General features: G+C 33.2%; 2 protein-coding genes across 3 annotated transcripts in view; one reads left to right on the forward strand and one right to left on the reverse strand.

The window, feature by feature from the left end:
* Positions 1-14,946, forward strand: part of LOC146397788 (uncharacterized) — a 797,689-nt gene that overhangs the window by 43,169 nt on the left and 739,574 nt on the right. The gene's annotated exons all lie outside the window — the stretch shown is intronic.
* Positions 7,830-8,753, reverse strand: LOC100153406 (olfactory receptor 5K1-like). Its single transcript, XM_001927390.3, has one exon. The coding sequence runs from the start codon at positions 8,751-8,753 to the stop codon at positions 7,830-7,832; it is 924 nt and encodes a 307-aa protein (XP_001927425.3).

A 14,946-nucleotide genomic window follows, 5' to 3' on the forward strand; every position in this document is an offset into this window, starting at 1 on the left:
CTGAGTGTTTCCAGGGAGTAGGAGGCACTGCATAGGGCTAGCAGTCAGAGCCTCCTTCCTGGGCTCTTGACAGTAGCAGGGACCTGCAGGAAGGTGGTGCAGGCTACTTCTTGTTGCAGGGCCATGGGAAGTGATAATGAGCCTTTGGCAGATTTAGGAGGTGCCCAGGGCAGTTGTTAGTGGCAATGGGAATGTGTGTGAGGTCCCAGGGGAGTGAGAGAACAACAGGTGGTGTTTTGCACAATGCCTTCCTCTGTGGTGCCCTTGGAGGTAATTGGGAATGCAAGTGGTCCCTGTTCATGGATCCCTAATGGTGGTGGGATGTGTCTACCTCTTGAGTCAGAGATGATTGTGGTGGTTTTCCCCCACCTCTAGACCATGCATGAAAAAACCTATCCAGCTTAATCATTACAGGAAGTGCTGCACAGTCTTCTCCTAGTTGCAGGGTCCTGGGTAGTGATGGTGATCAAGCATCTGGGAGCTGTCTGGAGTGTTTGGGAGTGGGAACAGCAGGGAGGGTATATTCCCATGGGAGTTAGAACAACAACAGGTGGTGCTTAGTTGCAGTGCCCTCCTTTTTGCTGACCTGTGAGGTGACTGGGGCCACAGAAAGAGCCCATTCACAGATGCCTAGTGGTGGCAGGCCACACCTCCCTCTGGTTTCTGAGATGACTGCTGTGGTTTCTCTCCACCACCTGTAGATCACACAGTGGAACCATGTAGCCCTTAGCCACCTGGTCCCCTAGCCAACTCAAGAGGCGCCTGGCCACTCATAGCCTGCACCAGAAAAGCCTGTTCTCCTGTAGCCAGAGCAAGTGTCTTATTGCCACCTGTAGCCTGCACCACAGGTGCCCCACACTCTGAGATCCTGCATGCACAAGGAGATTCCTATAGTGGTCAATGCTCCACCTCTCACCCTCCCCAGCAATGGAACCTTGCTTCTCCTGTGGCTCACCTGTTGCTTTCTGCTCCCCAGCCTGTAGCCAATCCTAGTCCTCTCCTTGGAACTGACCTCTGGAGCCATAATAAAAAAGCAGACAATAACACATACTGCAGGTTATGTGGCAAAAATGTAAGACTTAGGCCCTGTTCTTGTGAATGTAAAATGGAATATCTTCTTTGGAAAACATCCTAGTAATTTTTCAAAAGGCTACATGTAAATTAGAGTTTGGGATTAACATATATGCACTACTATATTTAAAATAGATAAGCTACTTTATAGCAAAGGGATCTATACTCAATATTTTGTTACAACCTGTGAAGGAAAATATGTTTATGTGTGAATATCTTTGCTGTATATCTGAAACAAATAGAGAAATGTAAATGAACTATCCCTCAGTTGGGAAAAATTAAATTGAATTTAAAATAAAATAAAAATTTTAATAGGCTAAAAGTAGTGTTATCACATGATCCAATAATTCCACTGATAGCTATAAACACAAGCAAAATGAAAATATATGTACAAATAAAGACTTACATGATTGTTCAGAGCAGTGTTGTTTATATTTGACAAACTTATTCTAAAGTATATATGGAATGGCCCAAAACTCAAATAGCCAACAATAATGAAAAAGAAGAAAGTTGGAGGGCTCAAACTACTTGATTTCAAGACTTACTAGAGAATAACAGAACTCAAGATAGCGTGTTATTTCTCAAATGGGCATGGGGGTGAAGGAAAGGGAATAAAGAGCCTAGAATAGAGCGCATACAGATGTATTCAATCTTTGACAAAGGAGCAAAGGCAATTAGGTGGCCTTTTCATAAAAATTGTGCTGGAACTAATTTATTTCTATTAAATTAATTTTACAGAAGTTTTACAGAAGTTTACCAAAGTAAATTACAGATCAAATGTAAAATTCAAAACTATAAACTTTTCTAGGAGAAAACATGGGAGGATATTTAGGTTGGATAATTGGAAAAAAAGTTTCATGTGAACTTTATGTTAGGTGATATTAAATTTCTTGTTGATAATAATGATACACATACATATATACATGAAGGAAATACACACATACATTTGGGCATAAGTAATTGTGGTAAAACAATAATTGTTTAACAGTATTTTTTAAAAATCTGAGCACATTAATTTTGTAATTCTCTCAACATTTCTGTAGGTTTGAAATATTCCAAAATAAAATTTGAGGAAAATCTCACTAATTATATTTTTTCCTAAATCTCTACTCTATTTCTCTGCCCATTAACAAATAAATTTCTTGAAATGTATTCTCTCATGCTACTTTGACTTCTTTATGCTACCTATATGTCTTTTTTAATTTTTTATTTTATTTATAATTTTACATCATTTATTTTATTTATTGATTTTAGATTTTTAAAACTTTTCTTATGTCTCAATGGAATAATGACATCCAGTTATGTTTGTTTTGAGGCTTAAATAACGTAAAACATGTAAAGCTTTTAGTATGTTGTCCAGTGTATCTTAATCTTTCAATAAATTGTGATCATTTACTCTGCACATGATTTCATATCTCTTTGCCTTCTCTCCTGTGCTTTAGGTATAAATTTATAACTGCCTTTGAGAGAACTCCATTTGAACATTATCATGCTACCTAAAACTTACTATGTGTAGATTTGAACTCACCTTTCTTCTTATCCTTTTTCCAATTTCCATATTCTTTATGTTTCCCCATAAAATAGACTTTCAGTGGTGACATAATTTTTGATGCCTCTTGTGCCCTTGCCTCATACATGCAATCTGTAACCATGGCTTTCTTGTTCTACATAATGTCTATCTTGCTAAAATTCTGCTGTCCTACCCTTGTTTGTACTACTGTATGATGAAAGGATTCTTTCCACTATCTCTCCTATAATCTATTTTACACATTTTCCCAGTCTGATTTGCAAAAGCGTAGATTTGATCACATCAACCTTTTACTCAAAAACATCCAATGACTTCTCATCACTTATAAAGCAAAGATTCTAGAAACAATCTAGAATCATTTAGATTTAGTCTCACATCCAAGCTCTAGCATTAGCTGGTTCTATCTTTGCAATATATTCTGTTCCCATTCTTTTGCTTTAGTACAACTCACTTTTTAAAATTTTTTATTAGTATAGTTAACTTACAAGGCTCTTATAATTTCTGCTGTACAACAAAGTGACCTAGTCATGCACATACATATATGCATTCTCTCTCAGAATCACTTCCCACATAGAGTATAAGAGAAAACTGAGTGGAGTTCTCTGTGCTTTACAGCATGTCCTTCTTGGTAATCATTCCATATATCTCAATGTGCAAATCCCAAACCCCAATATCATCCCTCTCACCCCCTAAACTGTCCTCTTTGGTAAACATGGGTTTTTCAAAGTCTGGGGTCTGAATCTGTTCATTTCTATCCATTTATTTTTTAGATCCCACATATAGTTGATATCATATGATGTTTGTCTTTCACTATCTGACTAACTCCACTTGGCATGATGGTTTCTAGGCCCATCCATGTTGCTGCAAATGGCATTATTGCTTTCGTTTTTATGGCTGAGTAATATTCCATTGTATATATGTACCACATTTTTTATCCATTCTTCTGCTGATGGACATTTAAATTGATCCCTTATGTTGGCTATTGTAAATATTGTTACAGTGAACATTGGTGTGCATGTATCTTTTCACATTATGTATTTCTCTGCATAGATGCCCAGAAGTGGTATTGCTGGATCACACTGTAGTTCTATTTTAAGCTTTTTCTGAGGAACCTCAGTACTGTTTTCCATACTAGTTGCACCAATGTATAGTTCCACTAACAGTGTAAGAATATTTTTTAAACTTAATGTTATGGATTACACTTGACTTACCATGACATTTTAGTTTGAATGGTACAGCAAAGTGAATCAGTCTCACATATAAATTAATCCATTTTTTTCATATAGGTTAATACAAATTATTGAGATTTTCCTGTGCTATATAGTAGATTCTCATTAATCGTATGATTTTACAGTAACTTGCATATGTCATGTTATTTCCACCATGCCTATTCTTCCCTCCCCCTAACTGTTTAAACTTATGGTTGCCATAAAACTGGCTCTGAGTCTATGAGTTTGTTTCAAAAATTAATCATATGCTTTTTTATAATAATATGTCTGTTATTTTCACCCTTCCAATTCTTCCCTCCTGCTAACTGTTTAAACCCATGGTAACCATAAAATTGGTTTGGAAATCTGTAAGTTTGTTTCATAAATAAGTTATTTAGGGTCATTTTATTAGATTCCATACATAAATGATATCATGTGATGAGGTTTTTTGTTTGCCTTACTTCACTAATCATAATAATCTCTAGATCTATCCATGATGTTGCAAATGGCATTATATCATTCTTTTTATGGCTGAGTAATATTCCACTGTCTATATGTACCACTTTTTTTAATCCATTCCTCAGTTGGTGGACCTTTAAGTTGCCTCCATGGCTATTGTAAGTATTGCAGCAATAAATATTGTGGTGCATGTATCTTTTTGAATTATGGTTTTCTCTGTATAGATGCCCAGGAGTGGGATTGCTGGATCATTTGGCATAGTTGTTAAGAACATGGATTCTAGAGACAGATAGTCTGAGGTTGACTCCTGAGCTCCACCTTAATATTTATTTGGACAAGTTATGAAACCCCTCTATCCCTTATATTTTTAAGGTGGATTCATAAATTAAAATTTAGTAATGAAAGTAAAAATCTTAATAGATGTCCTGAATAGTTAAATATATATTACTAAAAAGTTAATTGTAAGCTAAAGAATATGTGATGATTAATTTAAAATGGGGTATATACATGGAAGATAAGGCAAGAAGCATGAATATATCAGTTACTATTTATTCTATTGTAAATAAAGCTTCTTTTCCAAAGAAGCTTAAACAGTAATATCTGTTGGATTATACCACCAAAAGTAAGGTTTATTCTGGTGAATCTGGGTCTGTTTCTCTGTAATTCCTTCAGCAATGCCCCCTTTCCTTGGACCTCTTCTCCAGGCTGGTTTACCACTTGATGTCGAATTGGACATAGAATATGCCAGACACCGTATTCAAGTGCTGTGATATTCAGAGGGATAAACATTGTCTATTTTGTGATCTCTTTTAAAATATAGGATTCATATTTCCCAGAAACTTCCAGGAAATCACTTCCATTATCTCAATATCCCCAAATTAGTCACACTTTCCTCCCTTAACAGACCTCTGGGATTCAGTGTTGCTAAGGATGGGGATGAGTATGACAGAAATACATAGCAAAAATAATAGTACCCTTAGAAAGGGGAAACAAAATCAATGCATGCAAGTATAACAGCTAAAAATAGCCATTATGTCATCCTTTTTTAATGCCATTTGCAGCAACATGGATGGAACTAGAGAATCTCATACTGAGTGAAATGAGCCAGAAAGACAAAGACAAATACCATATGATATCACTTATAACTGGAATCTAATATGCAGCACAAATGAACATCTCCTCAGAAGAGAAAATCATGGACTTGGAGAAGAGACTTGTGGCTGCCTGATGGGAGGGGGAGGGAGTGGGAGGGATCGGGAGCTTGGGCTTATCAGACACAACCTAGAATAGATTTACAAGGAGATCCCGCTGAATAGCATTGAGAACTATGTCTAGATACTCATGTTGCAACAGAAGAAATAGTGGGGGAAAAACTGTAATTGTAATGTATACATGTAAGGATAACCTGACCCCCTTGCTGTACAGTGGGAAAATTAAATAAAAAAAAATAAAAAATAAAAATAGCCATTAAATTGGAAAATAATACTGGATATACAAAATCCAGCTAATTCAGAGCTTCTGAATTTTTTTTGCTCTATGTTCATTTTAGCTCATAAAATGTACTAAGAACTGAAAGAGCTTCGTTTGTGTGAATTATATCTGTCAGTATTTACAATATTAGAAATTAGAACCAAGAAAGTAAAATATGATTATTCATTAATTCATTCAAAAATAAAAAATAATAAATGCATTGCCCTTTTACTTTTATAAATATATTAAAATTATTGAGGATTTATGTACATATTAACTGAATCACTTTGTTGTATAGCAGAGATTACCACAACACAGTAATGGAACTAAATCTCCTCCAATAAAAATTTAAAAATGAAAAAATATATTGAAAGGAATGTTTATTGAATGGCAAATGTGTTATGCTTCTAATTAATTATTGATGATATGATATCAGTTGTGACATGGTTGATACAGGATGTATATTGGCATTCATTATATTATTAACAGGTTCAATTTACTATGTAGAGTATTCTCTCCTTTTAGAGTATTCTTCTGTTTCAATTCTCTTCATCTAATGTGTGAATTATCAAAGTTATTCCCCTTGCTTCAGTCTCTTTAAAATCAGTTGAAAGATCATGTTCCTAAAATGTACAGTTATATTACTCTGCCTCAGTGTCTGATGCTTCTAAGATAGGTTCAGATTCCATAGAGCAACCTTTAAGATGCTGAGTAACCTTAACCTTTTCCACCCTTTTTTATATCATATTCACAACCAGCTTTCACCAATGCTGTTGTCAGCTTTCTGACTCTGTCCCATGATGCATCTCCCTCATCCCCATTCCCAGTGACACACTCATTTCCATAAACATTGACTCTGGTCATACCCATTGCTGTTTTCCTCCAAATACTAAAAAATTCCTGTTATTTAAAGGCACAATTACTTCTAATGCTACTTAAGAAATAAATGTCCCATGTTACAGGGATCTCCACTTTCTGAAATCCTATGTATGTGAGGAAAAAACAATATTGTTTCAAATTCAATATTAGTCCAATGACCTGGATGAATTTAGGCAAACTTCAAAATATTTCAAAGTATGAGATTTTTACTAAGGAAAATCATGAAAAGTCATGTCTAACTACTTGATAGGTTGAATGTTTGGCATGTCTAGCTTAATACTTGGCAGACTGTAGGCTCTAAGTGAATTAATTTTTTTTCTTACAAATTTCCACATGTGAAGACCAATAAATATTTTATATATTTATTTTTTTTTATTTTCTACCTTATTTCTGCTTGAATAGCACCTCCACCTTTTTGTTAATTCTGTGCATGTATCAGTACTTTACATCGGAATCCAGGTTTATGATATTCCTAATAACAAGAAAGGCAAGTAATAATATCACAAAGAAAAAATACCTAATTTTACAAATAATTCTATTCATGAATTACATTGTCATATATCATGGACAAGTCAAACTACATGGAAATGTAAAATCTATATAGTTATCAGTATAAATAGCATCATTTTCAACTACAGATTGATAAATCACTAGTGTATTCAGGTAGTCAATTAGGAGAATATGAGAGAAATTTGACTAACACTAAAGAGGGCAATATACCTGGCTAGAGAGTACATGTTCAGCTTGAATTAACATTCAAGTACAAACTCTTGAACAAACTCAAAATTGAGATTCAAGTTTAACAGTACTGTGTACTTCCTTCAGATGCTATTTTTTAAGAAGTGATTAATATTTGAGACCTTGGAATGTGGGGGAGTTTGTAAGATTATGCCTTTGGATTCTGAATATGGCTAACTGTATTAATGGAGTTCAACTTCTATGTAGTGAATTCTATTCCAAACCTCTGTTAAATTTGTTGAAAATTACAACTCATTGTACTCTGGAACAAAGAGTTACTGTTGTGACTGAATACATCCAAATACAATTTGTGACCTCAGAAGTAATTATTTAGTTCACCCCTGATGGAATCTAGAAGACTAAAATTTGAAATATATTTTAGCAGAATTTCTCCCTCTGAACTTGTTTATTTGATTCATAGACTATCAGGTTTTAGTAATAAAACCAGTTGTCCATTTGGGGTATTTGTTTCAATTTTATATCTTAATAATTTTTTTCATGACATTTATTACTTCCTTATTTCTTAAACTGTAAATGAAAGGATTTAATAATGGGATAACTACAGTATAAAAAACACCAAGGGGTAAATCTTTATCTTCTTCATTAAGTGAATTTGGTCGAATATACATGAAGAGAAGCGATCCATAGAATATTGCGACAGAGAGAAAGTGGGATGCACAAGTAGATAAAGCTTTCCCTCTGCCCTTGGTGGATTTCATTGTGAAAATTGTGAAAAGGATAAAAAGGTAAGAGATTATTACTGTGATAACAGTGAAGATTTGAATGAATCCAGCAATGATTAATAGCATCAACTTATTAATATAAGGGTCAACACAGGAGAGTCTGAACAATGGAAGAACATCACAAAAAAAGTGATTGATTTGATGAGACCTACAGAAAGTTAATCTAAACAGAAGCCCAACATGAATCATGGAATGCAGGTTTCCAGCTAGGTAGGCTCCTGTGGTCATCCGAAGGCAGTGTTTCCTTGACATCATGGTGTGGTACTGCAGTGGGTTGCAGATGGCCACATAGCGATCATAGGCCATGGCTGCCAGAAGGAAGCAGTCTGTGGTTTCAGCCAGGCAGAGAAAGTACCATTGTGCCATGCATTCATAGAGGGAAATTATTCTGTCCTTAGAAAAGAAATTCTCTAGCATCTTGGGGGTGATGGCACAGGAACAACAGGAATCCATCAGAGCAAGGTTACCCAGAAAGATATACATTGGTGTGTGAAGGTGATGCTCTGTACATATCAATGCCACCAGACCAAGGTTTCCCACCATGGTGATCAGGTAGATGGTAAGGAACACCAAAAACAGAAGGGTCCTCAGCTCTGAGAGATGTGTAAATCCTGTGAGGATAAACTCTATTGACAAGGATTGGTTTTCCCCAGTCATCTCTACATTCATTTCCTTTTGAGACAGAAACTATGGATATATAAAATGGATAGGGAGTTTTGTCTTGGTCGATGCAAACTGTTACGTTTGGAATGGATGAACAGTTTTGTCTTACTTTATATCATAGGGAACTCTGTATAACTGGGTCATTTTCTATACAATAGAAATTGAAGAAACCTTGTAAATCAACTATAATGTAATGAAAAAAATTCTAAATTAGAGTATGTATGTAGCTTTACTATTAAAATTTTCTATTTAGAACAAGGGGTGAGCTTCTTCAAGTTTCTCCTACTGTATTGTGATACAAACTCATGATCTTATTGGGGATATTTGTTCCCATAATATGTCAGTTCCTAGTCCTCAATTCTGAATCTCAAAATTAACAAGATTGTTTTGATTATTTCAGTGCTGATGCTCACCGTTGCAAAGGTTTTTCTTTATGAATTTATGCAAGTGTATTGTATAAATATAGGTAATGATATTTGTTTCATGGTGCCCTCACAATTTCAGTTTCAATTTTTATATTAGAGATCCTTAAAATGAATTTAAAATCACTTTATATATATATATAATCTATATATATATATATAGATTATCTCTGAGCAAAATTCTTCATATTCTCTCTAAACTGGGTAAACATTTTGAAAGTCATAAATAATAGGTTTAATTTATATTTTAATAATTGTTTGAAGATTACTAAGGATTAATGAGACTACTGTCCTTTGAAATAAGTCAACTTGGAGAGCTAAGGAATAAAAATATTGCATTGACGATCACCTCTTTATCCCTTTTCCAGTGTCATACCCATTTCCATGAACATTTCACTCTCTCCATGCCATCAATCCTATTGAATTTTCCCATTACTTCCCTATATTTTTTCTTCCTTTAACTAAATCTTAGTTTATACTTAATGCTACTTAATAAAGCTAACTAAATACCTCCGATCCTACTAATTTCCACTTTCTAGACTCTCCAGCATGTCTTATATGCCCAACACAATCTGCTATGGCTTATGTCTAACCTACATTGCAGTTTTTTTATATGTGCACATATTTTCCTTATTGTAAAGTAAACATTTTGAGGTTATCTCTAAATTGTACTTCTTATAACAGCTGTATATTGCTATGGGGGTAAATCAGTATTGATTCCAGTCCTAATTCCATCTCAGTTACATGGGATGGGTGAACTTGTTTTCAGGGTCATACCAATGATCCTTAATGACTTCTTTGGTGGTCTTTCCAATGATCCTAAGTGACCACTTCCACAAATTGAGTCTTTTAATTTTTAAGAAGATTCTACAAATAGAATTATACAAAACTCATCAATTTCAAAAATTAAAGTTAATAGGAAAATATGTAAAAACACAACTCAATAAGAAATGTGCAAACATTGAGATTAAAAAATGTACAGAGGAACTAAAAACCTGTTTTTACAAAAGACATCCAAATAGCCAACAGATACATGAGAAGATGTTCAATACCACTAATCATTAGATAAATGCAAATCAAAACCATGACGTATCACCTGACACATGTCAGAATACCTGTCATAAGGAACACAAGAGGTGCAGGTATTGGCTAGAATGTGGACAATACAGAGTGTGGAGACAACTCTTGGTGAGAATGTAAATGGTTTCACTCATGATGGATACCAATATCAATTTTCCTCAAATAATGAAAATTAGAACTACCATGTAATCCAGCAATTCAACTTCTGTGTATATATTCAAAGGAAATGAAAACAAATTATTCAAGTGATGTAAGCACTCCTATTATAGCAGCATTATTCACAGTAGCCAAGACACAGAACACCAAAGTGCAACCTTAAGGATGAATAGATAAAAGTGAATGGCTCTTCAGCCTTGAGAAAGAAGGATATCCTATTTGAAACGACATGGTGACATAAGGCTTAGATAAGTCAGTGAAAGACAAAAACTGCATCTGAAAAAGCCATGCCCATAAAAATATATCATATAATGGTTACTAAGTGCTTTGGTGGTGGGGGAATAGGGATAGTGAATGTGGGTACAAGTTTACAACTGATAGATAAAAAAGTCCTGAAGATCTAGTGAACACTATGGTGACTATATTACTTTAAACATCAAAACCGTTAAGAGACTAAATTTCAATTATTCCCACCACTAGAAAGAAAAACAATTACATGACTATTTAGAGTGCTAACTAATGTTGCAATTGCAATCATATTGTTATTTAATGTGGTATCAAAAAACATGTTATAAAACATATGCAATGTTATTTGTCAAGTATAATTCAGTACAATATATATCATAAAAATTAGGTATCTCTCATTTGAGGTGACTGATTTATTACTTCTGTGTTTCTAAGGAAATTATGTAAGATTTTTCTGAAATATATCACATTAGATTCAAAGATAATAAGAGAAATGTAACTTTTATACCTAAGTTTTCTACCATTTCGAAAAAGAGAAAACCCTTTAAATCTTAATACTGTTTTGAGAACAAATTTTAATTTTCTTTAACTAAATTTTTATCATTATGTAGTGATCTACTAGGAATATTTAGTTTGTCTAATCATATTAATTCCATGCAATTAAGTTTTGTTTTTCCATAATCAAATATTAAAATAAATACCCTGGCTGAATATTATATTTATTTATTTGTTTTAAATATTAAATATTAACCATTTAATTATTCTACTGAAGAAGTTCCTGAATTATTTAACACAGTTAACTTTGTGTCCTTACCTGTGTATTTTAGTCTGACTTTTAATCAGAAAAGGTCAAAATGTTTTGCTGTTTCAATCTGATTCTTGCTCTTAAATAGTTTTCAGTATTGAGAAGAGATAGAAAGATAACTGTGTAGCTGAAATGTAATAGAAAAATACTTGAGATAAATACATATTAATGGCTGCTAATATTAAAATAAAAAATTAGGATAATTCCCTTACCTAGATTTTGGTGAAAAAAGTTGTGTAACACTGCATGTTTGCTTAATGGTGTTGAATCTCATAGAATTTCAGGATATAAACATTGCTCTCTAAAACATTTGGGATTAAAATAATGAAAATATGGGCAAAAATAATTAGGTTGTATTTAATAATTATGTTCCTTACAATGAGAAGTTAAAATTTTCCATGATATCCTAAGGGATGTCCCTGCACTGACATCAGTATATTTCTGTACAGATTCCATTGCTAATACACATCAGTATGCCCTTTGAGAAAATGAATTCAAGTAAATTACCTTTATTAAGGTCACTATGATCATTTTATGATAACCCACTGATTATTATGTAACTGACCTCATTTTAAAATTCTGTTTATTATTTGGCATTAGTGCCATCTGAGCAGAAAAGAATATCATGCTGCCTTGACTTTTTTATTGTATGAATTAGTCTGGTTTATGAAAGGTGATTAGAATTTTGTGAGGAGACTAGAAGCTGTTGTTTGTTTTTTACAGGGTCATGTGTGAGTTGATTTGTCCTGATGTTTTGCAAAATACCATTAGAAACTCTGATATCATTCCTTAGTCCCATATATGAATTACCTGGATGATTCTCATTCATTTTCACTTTTCCCAGCTGCCTTTATCTTTTTACTCTGTTTTTCTCCACTTCATGCCACTAATCACTCTTCAGTAGACTACATATTTATTTGCTAGTACATTTATAGCTAGTCACACTTCCCCCCTTTCCCACTATTATCATATAGGCTTAAAAGGGAAAGGATTTCTCTGCTACGTTCATCCTTGTATTTATAACATCTCAATATTAGGTGGCAATTTGTAGTACTCAACAAGTATTTGTCAGATGAAAGAAAGTAATTATAACCCCTTGCTCAAAAATTTGAAAACGTCTTTCATTAGTTTTTAAACACATTCATTTTTGATTTTGGCATTTAAGATGCTCCACAGTCTGTGTGTATTTTACATACAACCTTGATTTCTTCTTCTTACCTAAGAACATGACCCTTGGCCATGTTCATTCCATCAGTATTCCAGTTTCACATGATTAGTTAATTTACTCATAAATTTTCCTTCAACTGAAACACCATTTTCAGCCTCTCTTTTCATCCAAATTTATTCACTCTTGATTTCAAATCACATCTCTATGAGGACATTCCCAGATCCTTTATTTTTTTAATTTAATTTTATTGGAGTATAATTGATTTACAGTGATGTATTAGTTTCAGGTGTAAAGCAAATGAATTAGTCATACATGTAAATAAATCCATTCTTTTTACCCACACAGTTATTACAAAATACTAAGTATATTTTCCTGTGATATACAGTAGGTTCTCATTAACTGTCTACTTTATAAAGTAACGTGTATATGTTACTCCCACCCTGCCAATTTTTCCCTTCCCTCAATGGTTTAACTTATGGTAACATAAGATTGCAAATAATGACATTACTTTCTTTCAGATTTGGATGACTTTATCACTTTTTCTTGTCTAATTACTCTGGCTATGACTTCTAATGCCATGTTCAATAAAAGTGGCAAGAATTGGTATCCCTGTCTTGATGCTGATTGAGAGGAAAACTTTCAGCTCTTTACTGTTCATATCATATTAGCTGTGGGCTTGTCATATATAACCTTTATTACAATGAAGTGTTTTCCCTTGTTACCCAAGTTTTAAAAAAGTTTTTATAATAAATTAATGTTGAATATTGTTAAATGTTTTTTATGTATACATTGAGGTGATAATTTGATTTTTTAATGTTGTTTATCACATTGATTAAATTATGGTGGTGAAGCCATCTTTTCATCCTTGAAATAAATACCACTTACTAAATTTATATGATCCTTATAATGTACTATTGAATTCAATTTGCTAATATTTGTTGAAAGTTTTTGCATCTTTGTTCATCAGGAATATTAGCCTTTTATTGTGTTTGATTTTGTATTCCTTGTCTGGTCTTTATTTCAGATACTTTCCTTGTAAATAAGTTTAGAAATGTTCCCTCCTCTTCTATATTTGAAAGAGTTTGAGAGAGATTAGTATTATTTTATATAATTATGCTTATTTACTGTATATCAAATTAAGTTGACATACAGTATTATATTCATGTATACAACATAATGAATAAGTATTTTACAGGCTAAAAGCCATACAATGTTATTACAAGATAATATTTGTCATAACAAAAAATGAAATACTGCTATTTGCAGCAACATGGATGGACCTAGTAATTATCATACTAAGTAGTTCAAGTCAACAATTCAGACAGAGAAAGACAAATATATGATATGGCATATGTGGCGTCTTTAAAAATGTTGCAATTGATTTTATTTAGAAAACTGAAGTGTATTCACAAACATAGAAAACTAACTATGGTTACCAAAGGGGAAAGGTGGAGGGAAGGGATAAATTAGGAATTTGGGAGTGACATATACACACTACTATAGATAAAATAGACAAATAACAAGGTCCTAATGATTAACAAGGGAACAGTACTCAATGTTTTATAATAATCTATATGGGAAAATACTGTTTTATGTTTGTGAAAATTGAACTTATTTAGAAATCTGAGAATAAGTTTTAATATTAAGAAAAGTAAATGTGTGTACATATATATCTTGGATATTATATATATATATATATATATATATATATATATATATATATATATGTATACACACACACGTATAAATGAGTCACTTTGCTCTATGCCTGAAACTAACACAACAGTGTAAATCAACTATAGTTCAATTTAAAAAAGCCATAAAAAGGAATGAAATGATGCCATTTGCAGTAACATGGATGGAAATAGAGAATTTCATACTGAACGAAGTAAGTCAGAAAGAGAAAGACAAATACCATATGATATCACTTGTATCTGGAATCTAATATAAGGCACAAGTGAACCTTTCCTTAGAAAAGAAAATTATGGACCTGAAGAATAGACTTGTGGTTGCCGAGGGGGAGGGGGAGGGAGTGAGGTGTTGGGGAGCTTAGGGTTGGTTAATAGATACAAACTATTGCCTTTGTAATGGATTAGCAATGTGATCCTGCTTTGTAGCACTGGGAACTATGTCTAGTCACTTATGATGGAGCATGATAATGTGAGGAAATATAATGTGTACATGTATGTGTAAACGGGTCACCATGCTGTACAGTAGAAAAAAAATGTATTGGGGAAATAACTATTAAAATAATAAGAATAAAAAAATAAATAAAAATTAAAAAAAGGTAATGGCTATATTCCTTGTGTC

This window comes from Sus scrofa, chromosome 13 (genome assembly GCF_054392235.1).
Source record: "Sus scrofa isolate SSC_HxYL_T2T_F1_AM1 chromosome 13, Sscrofa_HxYL_maternal_Yorkshire_Landrace_v2.0, whole genome shotgun sequence".
NCBI lineage: Eukaryota > Metazoa > Chordata > Mammalia > Artiodactyla > Suidae > Sus > Sus scrofa.

Bases quoted from the DNA above. Each gene is read 5' to 3' on its own strand.
- LOC100153406 (XM_001927390.3), bottom strand. From the start codon at position 8,753: ATGACTGGGGAAAACCAATCCTTGTCAATAGAGTTTATCCTCACAGGA.